Source organism: Coenobita brevimanus, chromosome 78 (genome assembly GCF_032717465.1).
Source record: "Coenobita brevimanus isolate Jiangsu-jjx chromosome 78, ASM3271746v2, whole genome shotgun sequence".
Taxonomy (NCBI): Eukaryota; Metazoa; Arthropoda; class Malacostraca; order Decapoda; family Coenobitidae; genus Coenobita; species Coenobita brevimanus.
The window spans coordinates 35682239-35701727 of NC_137031.1; the positions used below are offsets into that span (position 1 = coordinate 35682239).

The following is a 19489-nucleotide window of genomic DNA, read 5'->3' on the forward strand; positions in this document are numbered from 1 at the left end:
GTACCTTTATGTGCACTCAGATAAATATGAATTAATTTCTTATAAAAACTGTTTTAATACCAAATATTCAATACCTACCAGAATGTTAGTATCAAAATTCAGTTTAACATCAAAATAATTGGAACAATTATCACTACTGCATATTTTTAAAAAGAAAAGGTCTTAGGGCATATTTACCTCCATGGACTACTATTACACTTGGCTACTGCACTGTGAGCGAAAATGAGAGAAAAAAATCAGCTATGATAATTACAGTTTTTATTCACACACGGTATAAGACAATCTATGTATTATATAACACCAATCATGAGTAATAATACAACTTTCACTGTACATTATTCAGAATTATAAAAAATAACAGCACTGCCAACATATGCACATCCAAAGGTATCACAACACGAAAAGCCAAGTTAGTTTTTTCTCGGACAATGTCCATACAAAGCAATGGCAGTGATGTAGCATGACTTAGGACAGAGGGAACTGAATTAAAACTTTAAGGGATTTGGTTACCAATATCACAGCTGGGCCAACTCAAATGCTTGTCCTTGACACTCTCTCAAATGCATTCTTACCAATGACTCCACTAAACAATCACCACAGACTCACCAGTGATGCCCATCGCCTCACTACTGGCATAAATATATATGAGATAACAACACTCAGTGATGTCAAATTCATTTCTCACCCCCTCTTCCCTACCCACCCCATCCCCACAAAAAAAAAAAAACTTCCTAAACCCTTAAATCCATTGTCCACTGAATTACACATGCTTCCTACAAACTTGATTTGCACTTTCATTATAGATAACTAATAACTTCTTACAGGCACTGACATATAAATTCTCATTCAGCCACTCAATCATACATGCTGAACATTAATCAGCACCAAAAATTATGATGTTTCAAAATGTTCTAAAAATCTGACCAGGCAATGACTTTCTTTCCACGATCACAGGTTACGAGGGACTTTCCATTTGGATGCCACGTGCAGGCAACCACACAAGCCCTGCCAGAAATAAAAGAAGACTGTTATCCACACACAATGGTATCTAATGGACAATATATAAATTATCAATTAATACAGGTAAGCCATATAACACATTTATTTACTGTACAGTACTGTTCTTTACCATATTTTGGATAATCCAGTGACATGAGGGATAATATATGGTACGTCCTCGTTTTGCGATGGGATGCATTTTTTGAAACCGTTCATGTAATGAATCAATGCTGTACAGATAGTATTAAAAAAAGGTGAATAAAAAATTAAACTCACATAATGAATAATTGGGTGAGTCACTATAAACATAGAAGAAGTGAATAAAGATTGTAAAACAAAAAAGGTCCCAAATTCTTATTTTATCATACAGATAAACAATCGTATAATAACAGTGTGCTGCATACACTGTACAGTACCCCGACACCCTATTGATATGCATACCTATGAGAGCCATCAGATATCGATTTTGTCAGATTTTGAAGCAATTTTCCCCAAATATCTCTTAAGAAAGAGTAAAGGTGCATTCCAGCGCCCACCCAAAACTCACACATATGTCAAGTAATCTATCAACAAAGGACATAACGGAACAGAATATGAAACTGGTCAGTTTACATTAAATACAGTGAGGGTCCATGGGAATGAATGCATTCTGTTCTAAATGTACCTTTCTTATGCGTTCAGATAGTAACCAGTTTACGTAGCTGTTTGTTAAACTCAGGGTATCATGCAAACCAGTACAGTCAAGCCTTGGTGTGAGATGGGGTTATGTCAAGTGAAAACACATCGCTTAACAATTTATTGTATAAAGTACTGAGGTCCATATACCACGGTTTCAATGGGGATAGGTTGGGGGCCAAGGACAAAACAACCTAAAATCTAAAAAAAAAAATTTACACTTTTAGGCTTGCCCTTGCTGCCCTCAGTAGCACCACGCTTTCTACTAGTCATGTGTTTCAGTATTTCACACAAAAAAGCAATGGTATTTCAATGGCCTGGCACTCACAAAACCAAACAAAGGGATGATGATCACAGCAAATATAAACACTGGGCAACCATCTTGGCTCAAACGTCTGACTGTTCGCTTGAGCAGGAGGCACTGTATATACATGGGATTGTCATAAGTGGCCATCACAATTACTGTATATCAATACTGTTATCCCATAACTGGGTAAAACTCTTAGTTCATCATTCTTTTGTTTTATGGCTTACAGAACAAATGTATACTGAGACCTGACTGTGCTATGTATGCATGGATATGTTTTCCCATTATAAAGTCTCACACTGACAGACTACAACTTTACCCCTCTCTCTTCTCTCCTAAATACTTTTCTCTCACTTTCTCTCTTCTTCTTTTCTCCTTTCCTCTATCCTTCAATTCTCTTAATACTTCTATCTTTCTCTCAAGTTCATTTTTGAGTCACATCCAGAGGTTATAAAAGAAAACAATAAAAGAGGAAGTACACAAGATCTCTCTCTCTCTCTCTCTCTCTCTCCTCCTCCTGCCTCCTTCCCTCTTTCTTCTTCATTTTTTTGTCACATCCAAAGGTTATAATAGAAAACCATAAGACAAAAATTCAGTAAAACTGGAAGTATACAAGAAATTTGCATCCCTCACCCTCATCACTTGCTGAGATAATGTTTTCACAAACCCATGCATGCACTTTTGGCCTCTGTGGCTGTCATAATGGCTACTGTAGTCTCTCTCTCTCTCTCTTTCTCTCTAAGTACCATAGTTTTGTTCTCTCTGTAAGCACCGTAGTTTATTTCTCTCTCTGTAAATACCAAAATTTTGCTCTCTCTCTCTCTCTCTCTCTCTCTCAATCCAGCAGTGGATGCAAGTGGAAAGAAATTTCTGCATGTGAACCGGCCACAAATTTTTCAAAACATAAAGGAGGGTGACGATGATGATGATGTAAGGGGAATCCTTGAATGATGATCCCATGTAAAAAGATAATATGCATTCATTTTTCTTCCTAGATCATCATTTACCTCTTTCTTTTTCCTCTTCACTAGTCTCTTTACATGCTTCTTGCTCTCATTATATTCAGTACTTATTTCAACTGAATCCCTGTCTTGTAGCCACTCTAACCACTTCTTCCTCTTTTCCTCCACTTCTCTCTTAACCTCTTCATCCCACCATGCCATACCTTTCTTCTTTGTTGTTACTATTGCCACACCACACACTGCTTTTGCATTCCTAACTATGCAATCCCTAGATGACAAATAAGCATAAAATACAATAAAGTAATGATACAGTACAGTTACAGAGTATTACAGCATCAGCTGGCAACTGTTTATAAGCCAGTTGAGACGCCTCACTGCCGGACATTGCATAGAACTGCCTGTTACATTCCACTTCAGTGCCAGATATTGCATATTTCGCAGGATATTGCTTTAACAGAGCTGAGCCAGCAGCACCGGACATTGCATTGGGCCGGATAACTGAGAGCTTGGTGTATTTAAATAAATATTAAAGTATTTTCCACAGAAGGGGCAAAGGCACTAAGAGTATTTTGTTAATTAAAAGTGAGAGTGAGATGCATGGATGGATATGAGTACAACCATAAGCTGGCAACTACATAAGTTATTTAACACAAAGGAGACAAGCTGGCAACAACTGCATGCATATTTATGTAAACATTAATTTTTCCACAGAAGTAGCTTCAGGCATCCACACAGCGCAAAGGCTGGCAATATACACCCCTGAAAAAGCTCTGGTATGGAAACAAAGGCGACAAACTCCAAAGAAAACTTAACATGCACCAATGTCAGGTGGCTTAGGCCTATTCTCTGTGACTGAGGTGAAACAGACTGCAGCCTTTATTTTGGTAGGCATTGCTGGTGGTGCAGAGGTGTTGTGGGGAGCGGAAGATGGTTTGAAAAAAATTTGTTTCCCACGCATGCCATCGGTTAATGCAATAAAAACACAGATGCTGCTTTAATTCAACCACAGATTTCACTCTGTTGGATGTTGATGTGTAGGGTAATGCAGAATCATATATATGGGGGAATACAGTATTCCAACCACTAAGGTCCACATTAAGATACTTACGTATGTTCCCTGAGTGTTTTCTCCAGTTTACCAGTATTAACATTCCATATATACACTCCACCATCACCGCTGCCCACTGCCACGTAACTGGCATCAGGTGAAAAGGTTGCACGTGTGTAGTCAGCACCCACATGAAACCCATCACCTCTAAGGGAGGGAGAAGAAAGCAGCTGTTAAATGTAATCTAATGCACTATACATAGACTGCATAATGAAAAATAATTAGCTTTAACAACGAAAATGCATTTTGCCACTCCTTGTGATCAACACTGAATCCCGGCTGGAGCAGGGAACAGTTTAAGGATTTGAATTTCATAAAAGCAGACTTTCCTGATCTACCAGATGACCCGCCGACATGTCATAAAAGTACCTCCGCTAATATCAATACACCAGTCTTGTATGAGACAGCCCTAGCATGTATTCAATATGGACAGTGGGTGTTAGTGCCGAAGTGGTGACATGCAGAGAGGTGTATGGTATGTAGGAGGACTACTGGGCCTTGAGAGCAGGCTGTGAAGCCTATGCCCAGAGTCGGACACATAAAAAAAAATAAATAAAAAAAATAAAAAAAATAAATAAATAAATAACACCTCCAAATGGCATAAATGTAGTAGGCTGAGAATAAACAGAAATGGAAGGTAGCATGGCAGTAAACATGACACGCTCTTGGCAAGTGTCTCGGCCTTAGGGACTTGGGGCTGTTTGGCCAGACTGCCTAGAGAACAACTACTACTACTACTCTAACAAGTAAACAGAAGATAGCTGTAGTATGCTGATCTAAATGAACTAGCTAAATCAATTTCATGACAAAAGTCAAGTTAACATTGTATCACGCATAGCCAGACTACGAATTCAAGATCTGGGTGAACATCTTTGTATAAATTCAGTCAAAGCAACATTCAAACTTAAAACTACTCCTTAATAAAAACTATTCCGTATTTCATTACAGAGACTCAAAAGTGTGTAATATTGCGAAGTAAAAGCAGTAAAACTGACAGTTGGAGACACTCCGGCTGACATCATGTGGCAGGGTCATATGGGTGGCAGAGAAACAATGCAAGCATTACCTAAAACTTTAATAACTGGTTTTGGCAGTGAAGAACAGGGAGAGAGAGAGAGAGAAAAAAAAAAGGAGGGGGGGTCACAAATTATTCATGATGAGAGGTGGTAGGTAGGGGTGCTCACCATCCACTCACTCGATGTAGTGCCGCTTTGGGTGTCTGCCCTTTCCTCTCTTCCTTCCTCTTCTGTCTTTCTCTCATTCATTCTTTCCTCTTCCTTCTGCCTACAGGGTACTGTACACTCCCTCTTCTGTCTTTCTTTTCTTCATTCTTTCCTCTTCCTTCTGCCTATGGGTGACTCTATGCTGAGTGACAAGCCAAGTGGTTTCCTGTTCACCAGGAAGCCATTTACTACGTGGTAACCATATAACCAAATTATGGCACCTGGTGGTTTGGTGGGTTATTAAGGTGCTCCAGTCAGACTGAGCCTGAGTAGGTTTAGATCCAAGGGGAAGTTGGGGTTTATTGCTCACGTAATGCCAATCAGGGATGAGTAAGGCTGGTCGCTCTCATCTTAAATATCAGAACCAACGTCCCTAGCCCTGGGCTCCTACACTCCTCATGGGGCAACATCGGACTGGATGATGGATGGATGGATGGATGGACAGTGATTTAACTTGTGTTACTGAGGGAATATGAGGGCAAGCCTAGAAACTTACAAAGGCAAGTTTATTTTATTCTTAGTCATAGGTATCGTAGTCAAGGGTACCCACCGTAACCCCACTTAACCCGTTATATCGACTTCTCTATGCACTAAATTGTTATGCAATAGGTTTCTGCTTGATGCAACCCTATCGAATAGCGAGACCGACCAGTCTGTATTAGAAATAAACAATGGATGATGATGATGATGATGATGATGATGATGATGATGATGATGATGACGATGGTGCATTTTATGCTTCGCAAATCTCTCTTCTGGGGATATCGTGAGGCCCCTTTGAAAGAGTTTGTTTATGAGTGCTGCACATTATGACTGGGTGTCCATTCGAGCATTAACCAGGATCAAGAATACAATCATTTAGCCGACAGTAAATGCTCCAGTCAAATATTTAAAATGGAAAAAGCATGCACGGATTCTAAAGTACTTTCAACAGTAATGAGCTGGAATGACTATGTAAACAGACAAGGATTAGGGGATAGGTGGTGGCGGTGCCCATCATCCACACACGTGATGTAGTTCTGCCTATTTCTTCATTCACCTTTATCACTCTTTTTCAGTGTCTACCCTCTCTTTTCCTATTTCTCCCATATTTCCTGTCACTTTTTATTACTCTTCTTCCCTTTTCAGGTGGTTTTACATTAAGTGATAGGTTTAATCATTTCCTGTAAGCCAGAAAATATTAACAACACTGGGTGGTAACCATACATCCAACCCACACATGTTCCCTACGTGTTAATAAATGGGTTGGTGAAAGGTTAGTACCCTCCCTGTAAAACCACTAACTCAAAGACAAATGGCCACCCCTTGTGGGATTATGGAGTAAGACTGGAGATAGAGAGATAATGTCTTATGCATGCATGGTCTTGGTGGAAAACTGATGAAAATTGCAGTTTTTATAGCAATAGAGTAGAATTTGTATGAGTAAATGGAAGTTTATGCAAGTAGTTCAGTATTGGTATTGGACTGAAAGGATGTGTGAAATCCCCATGACTGTTCAATTTAATATATAAATGGTTGGGGTTTATTGCTCATGTAATGCCACTCAGGGATGAGTGAGGCTGGTCACTCACATCTTAAAAGTTAGGACCAACTTGCCTAGCCCCAGGCTCCTACCTTCCTCATGGGGCAATGAAGGATTGGATGATAGATGGATTTATGAATAAGGTATGGAACATGAGACAGGTCAAAAGTAGACGTGTGGAAAGGGAAGTTGGGTTAATGATAAATGATGATGAAATATGAATATTAAATATGATGTATGCAGACAATGTTCATTACTTCAAAAAAGTGAACAGATCTTTGCACACTGGTTCAAGGAGTGGTGAACGTCTATGCTGTGGTCTGAAAAAGATAAGCGAGAAGCGAATGTTTTTTAGAGAAAGCAACTATCAGTGTAATGTGCTCAATCAGTACAGAGGCAGCCTGCAGTCCTACCAGACCCAAGTTCAAATCGCCGCTGGGGCAGGGAAGAGTTCAAGGAGTTAACCCGCCCCATCCCAACGTTTTTGGACCTTTTTTTTTTTTTTTGGCTCAAACATCCGCTTTTGGTGAGAAACATCGAAAATTCATAGAGAAATCGCTCACCTGAGGTTTAAAATACCGGATTTAGGTGCGAGTACTTCCTTACCTGACTGGGTTTTCTAACAGGCTGGCACCAAAGAAAACGAGTTCTATGGGAGGGTAACTATTTTATCCACTCATAAACAGTATTTATTTATTTACTTGGTACGAATTTATATGTAGTACAAGAGTATATTGGTTTTCAAACAGTAATATAGGCATTATAAGCATTGTTTCACTCACTAACTCATCAACATTCATGACCTTTTTTTTCCCACATTACCTGATCATCATTTCTGACTGTTTCTTCCTCTAAACTTTGTCCTCCACATTGTCATCGATTGGGGAATCACTCTGGCCCTGAATGTCTTTATTGGCCAGGTCACTGGTAACAGGTGAATTGTCGAGACAATGGCATGCAGGGGGGGGGAGGTTATGCGGTGTAAGGCATTTTTCCTGCTTGGCATCTTGTAGAGGAATAGAGGAAGGTGTCCCGTGTATACGTGCCAGAAATCACTCGCAAAAATTGAAAATTGTGCAAATTAGGGACCTTGCAATGTTGCCGTGTTAATTCACGTCGCTGGGATGGCACGGGTTAAATTTCATAAAATCAGACTTTACTGAACCATCAGATGACCCGCTGACATGTCATAAAAATACCCCCACTAATACCAATACACCAGTCCTTTATGAGACAGCCCTAGTATATATTGAATATGGACAGTGGGTGTTAGCACCAAAGTGGTGACATGTAGAGGTATATGGTGTGTAAGAGGACTACTGGACCTTGCGAGCAGGCTGTGAAGCCTATGCCCAGAGTCTCTCTCTCTCCTTCTCTCTCTCACACACACACACACACACACACACAAAAAGAAAACTCAGAATGAATAGATGAAATGTAAATACAGAAAGGATGTGGATGGCATGATGATTCAAGGAAAGAAGGTGACTGGTATTATACTGTTACCCAATCAGAAGTATTGTATTACCCAATCAGAAATATAAGGGCTCTGGGCTAGCCTATTCAGCTCATGCATTAAGCTACGCTCCTTAAGTTGTGTCATGTGAGCATTACACTCAAACCACCCCTAAGGCCAAACCCAGTTGGAGCACATGTCCATTAGAACACCAGGCACTCAGTTTTTGGTTATATGATTACCACCCAATTGTAATTATTTCCTAGAGGACAGGAATGAAGATGATAAAACATTTTTGTTTCAAATTCACTGGTACAACTCCATCTATTCAAGCAAATTTCTCTCTATAAGGCAGTCCATCATATCAAATGACTCATCAACCTAGGTTGCTCTAAAATTATTCAATCTTTTCACAGCATTCTTCATATTCTCAGGCACAACATTCCTTTCTGTGTACCACAAAACCCAATCATCTTAACCAACATGATCTGCATTCAAGATTCTCTAACCTTATCCCCTTTCCTGGAGTACCTGCTAGGGCTTATATGGTATGGTCATGTAGTGAGAATGGATATAAATAGGGCGGTACAAAGAGCATCTGAGTAAATCTGAAAGTGGGAGGTGGCATGATAGGCCAAGGAAAAGATGGAAAACATAGATATGATAAATGAATGTATGAGGTGAGGTATGCAGGGTGATTTGGCTAGGGAACTGACAGGGATCGAGCTGGTTGGAAAGAGTTTTTTATGGCTGAGTGTATGACAAGGTCTGGCACCACTGTTTTTATCCACTGACAAGACAGTAGTCTGACTGATTAGCTGTATGGTAATGTAAAACAGATAAACATGGCTTGGAGTCAGGGTTCTACAGCCTTGAATGATGAATGAATGAAAGTGTGTTCCACTTAAATGGGCAAGCTGTTGATCAGCTCTCTCTCAATCAGGTATAAGTATTACTTGCTCCCTAAACCTTATCTAACCCCATCATTGGGTTGAAAAATTGAGGTAATGATGATAATGATGATGATTTACAAACCAGTGAGATTCCTAGACCCACCATCCTCTCCCTTTTACCTGTTTTCACAACACTCACAGAACATGCAGGCAATGCTCTTTCTCCCAAACCCAAGTGATACTGTTATAGATATGATACAAATTTTAAATGTATATGAAGACTTACCATATAAAACTGTGACTCTCAGAGTAGACTTACAAAGCCTGCATATTTGTGACAATGTTCCCTGCCTAAGAGCAAACAACTATGTAGTTAGCTGCCAAGCTTGTAGCAGCAGCAAGCCACCTAATACCTATGGTACACTAAATATAAAATCCTACTACAATTAATATCCCTAACAAGGAACCATGCAAGAAAAAAAAGAAAAGAAAAAAGAAACTTACGTAAATGTGTGAATTACTTGATTCTTTCGAAGGTCTAGTATCTTCAGAGAATCATCACGGACACAACTTAATAGGTAAAATCCATCTGGAAGAAAGAGACCAACATAAGCAGATTTATTTTACAGTTACTGAAAAAGTTATGAAAAGAACATGCCAGGAATATCAGTACAAAGAAATGACATCTGGAGTGCTTAAAAAAAAAAAAAAAAAAAAAAAAAAAAAAAAGTGACTATATGCATGACAAATAACTTGTAATTCTTATAACAACTGCTAGGTTGGTGTCTACCCCCTTGGACAAAAAAGTGAAAAGCAATACATCTACCATCCATTAACCCTATGGCTAGCTGAGAGGGAAATTTCTGAATGTGTCCACTCATGGAAAAATGTTAGATGCATACCAGAGACATTTTCTTATTTCATTTGCTCGAGGTTCTCCTCTGGTGCCGAAGTCTCACAATAACACTGCTTTTAAACCATTTGCTTTGATGCCCACCCATTTTTTAGCACACTTCACTACCATGATAAAAACTCTTAACAGCATTCAACTGCTCACTGTTGATACCATACATATGCAAAACCTTCCACAACCCTCTCCATTTACCCTGTTGTGTGCTCCTTCAAGATCCATAAATGCCATAAATACCTTATAGTCCTTCTTATAAGCATTCTCTATTATCTGTCTTACTGAAAATATTTGATCCACACATCATCTATCATTTCTAAAGCCACCTTGTTTGTCATTCACCTCCCTTCTGATATATCCCCTTACTTTCTTTCTGATATTTTTCCATGTAAGTACCTTTACAACGTCATACAGGAAACTTATGCCTCAATAGTTCCTGCACTTCCTTTGCTCACCTCTAGTACTGTACTGGGGTAAAATCACAGACTTCTTCCACTCACCTGGTACAGGTTCACTCATCCAAGCTTTCATACATACCTCTAATAAACACTACACATAACCATATAAATGGGTGCTGTTGAGCCTAATATGGTGTCCCTGCTAACTGGATAGGGGATCCAAATGCAACATCCATCCAGGAACCAAACTTCAATACTCTTCCCCACACCTTCCTGTGGCAAAATGCTGTCTGTTCCTGGGAAACATCAGATACTGCATGGGATGACCCTGCAGGGGCAGATGCTTGCCTGGAGTTGATGGGTCTCCTCAGCCAGACAGACCAGGGTTGCTCCACAACGAGAACAACAAAAACACTTCAGTCCACTCTCTCCATTATGCTTAATCACTTCTGCATACACCTCATTAACAGGTGATGCTTTCTCATTGCTTGGCTGCACAGCAAAATCCAAACTGTACCATTTGGATTTTCTTGTTTTGGATAACAAGCATTCTATAACTAACTTGAGAGAAGAAAATGACAAGAGAATTTTGCTGAATAAAGCCAAGGACCCATAATTTAAACTTGCCCCTCTTCCCAATATCCTAAACTATATCTACCTTCCTCAACGGTCTTTTCATGAACAGACTCAACAGCCAGGGAGAGGTTGTGATTTCCTGACATACACCAACATTCACCTAAAACCATTCCCACTAACATAAATATCCTACTCTTTTAGTACCAAGTGGTAGGCGGTGGTGACCATCATCCACTTACTTGATGTAGTGTTGCCTGTTTCTTTCCTCACCTTTATCACTTAATTTGTGTCTGTTCTCTTCTTTCTCCATCTAGCTACTTCTCCCTTTCCTTCTTGTCACTTCTTATTATTTGTCTTTCCACTTCAAGTGCCTCTACACTGAATGACAAGTCTAGTGGTTTCCTGTCATCTATGAAAACAATTATAATGCTGGCTGGTAACCATATAACCAGATCATGAGGCAATGAGGTAAAGTGGAGCTGACTATGGTGCCCCTGTTAACTGGGTGGAGAGACACAAATGCAGCATCTATCCACGAACCAAACCTTCATGCTTTCCCCATGCCCTGCAGCAACAAGATATTGTCAAACACAGAGGAACACTGATTCACTGCAAGGGATGGCACTGAATGGGTGGTTGCTCCCTAAGGCTGATGGGTTTGCTCAGCCAGACATACTGGGTATAATGAACAACAACTTTTTAAACAAAAAATTTTCAGTGCATTCCCCAGGTTCATAAAAGCTATAGGCTATACAAATCTCTCATTTGTCTTTATACTGCGCTGGGTATTACTGAAATTATTTTAATTAGAAGAAAATGTTTCTGGGAAAATTTTTATCTAGGAATACACAACAGGTCTGTATTCTAACACTGCCTGCCCACATTCAACCTAACTATCACATACCTCTAGATAATGAAAGTGAGGTTATTTTGCCCTGGAGGGGAACTTCATTGGCAGACTGTTCGGTGCGGGTGTCCCAAAATCTTATCTTTTTATCAAAGTGGCCAGAAATAATGGTAGTAGCAGCACTGTCTGAAGGAACTAGGTCATTGCAGCTTGAACCAGCAAAGATTGTTCTCACACCTGTGGAATAACATGAAGACTGTTACATTATTTTCAAACTATTATTTGATCTGCATTTCCAAAAACAGAGGATGACAAAGGAAAGCAAACAGCAACAGACCTACTGGTCCTTACAGGGCTGTTTCTTACAAAGACTATGCCAATGATATCTATTTACAGGCATGCCCCGGCTGAACGATGCAATTGGTTGGTCAAAAACCCATTGTTAGGCAGAGTATCCTATATCAGGGCAGATTTAACAATTTAAAGTAATGGGATGTGTTTTTAAGCTCCAACCACATCCAAAAACCCATCCAAATGAGCCCAAAAACAATTTTAAAGCCAATCCAATGGCCTAACAGCTGTAAAATCAGGGTAACCTAAGCCTAACATCTGTAAATAACTCACTAAAACCAACAAATAAAATCTGAAAATTGTCAAATATAAGTCTGGAGAAAATCAAGCTTAGTAAACTGTACTCCAAAATGACAATGTTCACCCCACCTACGCCTAAAACACATTAATCTAAGTCTAAAAACAATTTATAAATCTAAAACATCATCAAAATCGGTTAAAAAATCATAACCCATCGTTAAACCAGGGTTTGGCCATTGTTAGGTGGGGTATGGTGGTATTTCTACCCCCACTGTTAAGACATGGTATCGCATCTAGAGGTATAGAATATCGAGGTATGCCTGTATATGACCTGAAGACAAGGACAGCAAAGTAAGAAGTCCCAGTGACACAGATGAACAATGAAGACTGTGTGAATATCCTTACTCAAGAATATGTCTCTATTTTTATAATATTAGTATGGATGGATGGATGAAACAATGGTGATGTTCTCACTTTATCACATGCTTTCGCCTTTTCAGTCAATACAGCACAGTATTAACATAATTCTGCAGCGTTACAAACTCACTGGCAATTTTCTCTTGTGTTGGGAGGAAATGAAACATCTGAATGAGTGTCCTTGTGTCCCAAACATCAATAAACAGAACATCAATAAACAGAGCAACTGTTGTTGCTGTTGTGACCCAGGCTGAATCCAGTAGACTGCAGGCTGAAATTGCCCTTCTGCAGTCAATCAACCATTCCCTTTTGGGGGGATGAGGAAGAAAATAAGGGATGTTTGAAAAACTGGCATCCCATTTCAGCACCAACTCTAAGTGTAAGAATTACAGATGAGAAAGAAAGTCAAGATGATGATAAATTATAGGGCACTATAAGGAATGCTGTTTCTACTGTTTTGCCCCCCCCCCCCAAGCTTAACTGAAGATGATAGGTGTGGCAGAGTGCAAGCTGAAGCTGCCCTTCTCCTGCAGTCTACCAGCCTCCTTTTGAGGGATAGTGAGGGAAATGAGGGAAATTTGTTTAAATGAGCAGCCACACAGGTATACAAGTGCCACCAAATGAAGGTGTCCCTCTCCAGTATCATCATCATCATCATCATTATCTAATCCTTTGTGGCCCCACGAGGAGTGTAGAAACCCAGGGCTAGGCAAGTTGGTCCTGACATTTAAGATGAGAGTGACCAGCCTCACTCATTCCTGAGTGGCATTACGTGAGCAATAAACCCCAACCACCCCTTGGATATAATCCTGCACAGGCTCAATCCGACTGGGGCACCTTAATTACCCAATAAACCACCAGGCACCATAATTTGGTTATATGGTTACTACCCAGCGTAGTAAATGGTTTCCTCGCGTACAGGGAACCATTTGGCTCGTCACTCAGTGTAGAGTCACCAACAGGCAGAAGGAGGAGGAAAGAATGAAGGAAAAAAGACAGAAGAGGGAGTGTAGTCACCCATATGCATACGGAAGAGGAAAGAATGAAGGAAAGAAAGACAGAAGAGGACGGAAGGCAGTCACCCAAGAGCAGCACTACATCGGGTGAGTGGTTGGTGAGTGTCCCCACCTACCACTTTATATTAAAATCAATAGTAACAGAAATCCAGTAAATGAACCAATGTTTGCTTCACAATAAGGGCGATCCTGCAAAAACAATAGTTCTGTCACTAAAGTTTGTCAAGTTTTTCCTAATTAGGTCAATACCTCATAAAAATATACAGTAGTAATTGGCCATCTTTGGTAAATTTTATAAACGATGAAAAATTTTTTTACTGTATATAGTTTTCCTAATCTCTGATATTGTAAACTTGCCCTTGTTTCATGGAATGACTCAATTATGAGGAAAAAAAAAAAATTCTTGCAGTTAAATACGGTAGCTATTTTTTATTTGGATAAGAGGATTTTCAGCCAGCTTCAGCTCGATGTTCCAAAGGTCTCAAATTTGAAGTAAGAAAATTTACATATGGTTTAGTTTTTAATTATAAATATTTACATAATTCAGACAGCCAAGCCAGAAACTACTATCTATTGCCAGACACCATAATCCCGTAAAGGGTGGCCATTTGACACTGAGTTAGTTGTTTTACAGGGAGGGGCACCAACCCTCCACCAACCCACTTGTTGACACGTAGGGAGCATGTATGGTTTGGTTATATGGTTACCACCCAGCGCTGTAAATGGTTTCTTGGCTTACAAGAAACCATTTGGCTTGTCACTCAATGTAAAGCCACCTGTAAAGGAAAGAAAAGGAATGAGAAGTGATATGAAAGATAGGAGAAATAGGAAGAGAGGAGGGCAGGCACAGAAAAAGAATGATAAAAGCTAAGGAAGTACGCAGCACAACATCAAGTGAGTGGATGATGGTCGCCACCACCTACCACAACACAATCCATTAATATTGTAAAACTCACAAGCACGACTCCTGAGGTCCCAGATCTTAAGGGTGCGATCATGAGAGCCAGTCACCACCTTAGCTGACTCTGACAGGAACCTGGCTGCCATCACCTTGCCTGAGTGACCAGTCAAGGTATGCTGGGAGTATAGAAAGCAAAATTATTAATAAAGTGTTTGGCACTTTGGAAATCAAAGAACTGATCTATACAATTTAGACTTGACCAGTGTTTGACAAGTGGGGGTATAGAAGTCATAAAGTTTGTCCATATAATTTAAATACTGCAGTGTATAATCTGTATTTTACCTGTGGGGATAAGGAAATCAATTAATAACTTATTTACATAATCTAGATTCAATTAATGTTTTATTGGTGGGGATATACTGGTGAGGGGCATATCTTCACTTAATGTCAGGCAAAGTTAATCTGTCTAACTAGATATGTTTCCCAGTAATGTTTTGGAAATGGCTACTGAGGAAGCTGAATAATACTGGCATATTCTAGATTCATAATCTTATGTATTATTGGCAATCTAGCAGCATGTTCTCAATCAATCAACAATCAATGATGCAGCCTAATGAGGAACTGTAAGCTACCCACTGTTGGTCAGTGATGTTACTACTCATTTTTTTTTTCTTTTTTTAATGAGGCAAAGATGCACTTGACAGGTTGGTGATGACTGGCTGAATGCAACATGTCCAAATAATATTTACCAACCCAAATTTCCCCATCAGATATATGTCAATTAATAATGCTAATGGGTAAAGAGATCATGAAGTAATGTTGCATTCAGCCAATCATCACCAACCTGTCAAGTGCATCTTTGCCTCAATAAAAAAAAATAAGTATAGCATCTAGCAGCGCATTCCCAATCAACCCCCAATCCAGGAATGTGTAGCCTGATGAGGAACTGTAGGTTAACCATTGCTGCCCATTGATCCTTTCATTTCTCTATGGCCAGTGTTCGAGTGCATGAATTACAGACATTCAGGGTGAGTTTACAGTACTGTATAGCTTATCTTTCCTGTTCCTTACTTCACCTAGCCTATCTTCTCTTTTATCTGTCCTGAAAACCTGGTTTTATCCTTGCTGTGCCCTCACACTATACTTTTGTCTGAACAGTACAATTTTCTGAACAGTATCTGAAGCGCAATTTATTTTTTTTATTAGAAAATCAAAATTCTACAAGACATTTTTTCCTCAAATTTATAGGAAGTTAATGCATGCACCTGTCAGTGTTACTAATACATTTGATTTTACCACAATGCAGACATAATAGCTACCGTACTATATATATATATATATACAGTAGAACCTCTCTCATTCGGACTATATGGGGAGAAGGGTTGTCCGAATTAGCAGATTGTCCAGACCATCAGGGTAATCTCCAGTTCATACCAAAAACTATCTACATAAGGTATGTTTGTTAATTACAGTATTAACATATGTGGCATATGTCAACCCTACGTAACTGCAAAAGATGAAAGGATACTAAAATAACCAAACTAATCATGTACGATAGTTTTGTATTGCATAATTTACAGGTAAGGCCATGACAAGAAACTAGCCTACATTTTAAATTGTAGTAAGTGACTAAGGCCCATGTAGGCAAAAAAATAAATTAATTAATTAACTGTAATATTTGGAATAAAAATAAAACTTATGTAGGCAAAAAAATACATTGTCATCTTTGGCATATTGATAATGCCCATATGGGTAAGAAGCTAATGTTTGATGTACAAGTAAAGCACATTTAAGTACAAAAAATAACCTACAGTAATCATTAAACACTGCAGAATATTCTGACCCATTTTTGTATAAGCAAACTCCTCCTTTTAACATCTTTATTCATTGCAGAAGCTACACTTGCATTAAGGGGCATGGTAAGGAGGATTAGCTTTTGAAATACAGCGTAAAAATATAAATGGTTGGTGAACTAGTTGATGGAACGAATGCTAGCATGTGTTTAAACAGGCGCCCATGTTGCGACCTAGCGTGATCCGAGACTAAACGAATGACAATCGCTTTCTTCACCGATACTGAAAATGACTTTAGAATTACTTTCAACATATTTTTGGAGCTTATTATTTTTAAATTTTGTCCGAATTAACAGAAATCCGGATCAAAGGGGTCCGGACCAAAGAGGTTCTACTGTATATATATATATATATATATATATATACTGTACATAACAGCTAAATTACACTATAAACACTAATAATAATACGGTAATAAAAATAATAATAAAAATAATAATGACAATAATATACTGTACCGGTATATTAACCCTCTCATACACAAAGGCTTGGTAAAAAAATCCAACTGCTCGCACACTTTCGACACAGGTTGCGTACAAGTGAAATCCAACCACTCACACTTTTTTGTTGCAGGTTACATCCAACCATTTAGGTTGGATGTATTTTTTCACCACGATTTTTGGTTGTTTCACTCAGCTTTCTCCCCTGCCCTTATTTATAACTGTATTGTTTTGAAACTTATATACGAATGAATGACCTTCCTAATGAGAAAAAAAAAAAAACAAGAGAACACAATATACCATATTTAATTGTTCACTCATTTACTGAATGCTGATTTCTCACAGATATATAAACATTTCATCAATGCTTGCTGAGAGAAAGTTGTAGAGCATTCAACAAGCACTGACAAAACGTTTATGTATCTCTAAAAAATCAGCGTTGCATAAATGAGTGAACGAAAAAATATGGTAATTAATTTTTTCTTTTCTTTTTTCATTAGGAAGATCATTTACTCATGCATAACATGTAGTAATTTCATAACAACACGGTTACAAGTAAGGGCAGGGGAATGAAATGAATGCAAACAATTCACAACGTTAAGCCTGCTGCTACAAGAATGGCCAGGTATGGTCAAGTACTGTAAGATATTTCTGTTCCGTAGGCCATAAAAATTTTTCTATCCATATGCCATAAAAATCTTCGTAATAGAGCTGGAAGTGTCACTTTTTTTTACAAAAATTATCGCAAATAAATCCTCTACAACTTTCCCTCAATAAGCACTGATGAAATGTTTATATATCTGTGAGAAATCAGCATTGAATAAATGAGTGAATGATAAAATATGGTAATTTATTTTCCCTTTTCTTTTTCCTCATTCATTGGGGAGATCATTTATTTATTGATAAAATGTTGCAATTTCATAGCAAAACAGTTATAAATAAGGGCAGAGGAGAAAGTTGAATGGAAACATTTTCCGATGTCGTGCACATCACTGAGTGAGGGGTATGTGGCGTGTAAGGTCTGAGCCAGCCCATGGAAGTCATGCAGTACTCCGAAGAGGTTGGACACAGGTCGTCTCGAAAGAGTTAGAGAAGGTTAAAAAAATGAGAAAAAGCAATGCTCACCCTTAGTCTGTGGTCTACAACAGTCCACACACGGCTGGCAAAGTCATTGGAGGCACCAAGGATAAGTGACTCCTCAGCATCAAAGTCAATGGCTGTTACCCCTGCATTACTACCCGTCAGCATACCCCGCGCCTCCACAGTTGCTGAGGACACATATAGGCCTACTGTAACAATACTGACATGGTGCTCACTTGTGTACCATATATTACATAATGAAGAGTACATATACAAAAATCAGTGTTACAATAAGTTCAGTACAGTGTTCAAATAACTATATATATATATATATATATATATATATATATATATATATATGTATGTATGTCCATCCATACATACATCATCCAATCCTACATTGCCCCATGAGGAGCCCGGGGCTAGGCAGTTGGTCCCGACATTTAAGATGATAGTGACCAGCCTCACTCATCCCTGAGTGGCATTACATGAGCAATCAACCCCAACCATCCCTTGGATATAAACCTTCACCGGCTCAATCCAATTGGAGCGCAATAATTACACGCTAAACCACCAGGTGCCAAAATTTGGTTATATGGTTACCACCCAGCATAGTAAATGGTTTCCTGGTGTACAGGAAACCATTTGGCATGTCACTCAGTGTACAGTCACCCAGAGGCAGAAGGAAGAGGAAAGAATGAAGGAAAGAAAGACAGAAAAGGGAGTGTAAAGTTACCCTTAGGCAGAAGGACATGGAAAGAAAGACAGAAGAGGATGGAAAGAAAGACGGATGGAGGAGAGGAAAGGGCAGACATCTGACAGCAGCACTAAATATATATATATATATATATTTAAGCAACGTTGGGTCTGGTTAGTACTTGGATGGGTGACCGCCTGGGAACACCAGATGCTGTTGGCATCCCTATGTGTCAAGTGAGGTTGGTGGAGGATTAGTGCCCCTCCCTGTAAAACAATTAACTCTAAGCCCTTAGCCACCCCGTTTGGGATACATGGCATCTGGCAATGAATGAATGAAGGAATGAATATATATATACACATATATATATATATATATATATCTGTATATAAATATATATACTTGTACATGTATTAGGTCATCTCAGAATCTATCCTTCTCTACCTCATCCAAGCCTGCCTGTGAAGCATACGCTGATATAAATGCAAATATAATCCTACAGAACAAAATTTTCACTACTTTTATCCAATCACTGACTCATATCACATTCATGACCACCATATCCACCTGCCCTACCCTGCCAAAACAACTTGTAATGTGCATCTCTCCCGGCAATCATTT

The 19489-nt window shown here is 39.0% G+C and overlaps 1 protein-coding gene across 2 annotated transcripts in view; it reads right to left on the bottom strand.

Moving 5' to 3' along the window:
• Positions 1-281: 281 nt before the first annotated feature.
• Positions 282-19489, bottom strand: part of Atg16 (Autophagy-related 16) — a 43572-nt gene continuing 24364 nt past the window's right edge. The window contains exons 8-13 of one of the 2 annotated variants that reach the window (XM_080279279.1): positions 18217-18359; positions 14854-14974; positions 11931-12110; positions 9650-9734; positions 4052-4198; positions 282-1005 (exon numbers count right to left, since the gene is read on the bottom strand). In XM_080279279.1, the coding sequence (XP_080135405.1) occupies positions 912-1005; positions 4052-4198; positions 9650-9734; positions 11931-12110; positions 14854-14974; positions 18217-18359 (770 nt within the window). In that variant the 3' untranslated portion in view covers positions 282-911. The remainder of the gene's footprint in view (positions 1006-4051; positions 4199-9649; positions 9735-11930; positions 12111-14853; positions 14975-18216; positions 18360-19489) is intronic. The other variant, XM_080279280.1, reaches the window with a different exon arrangement.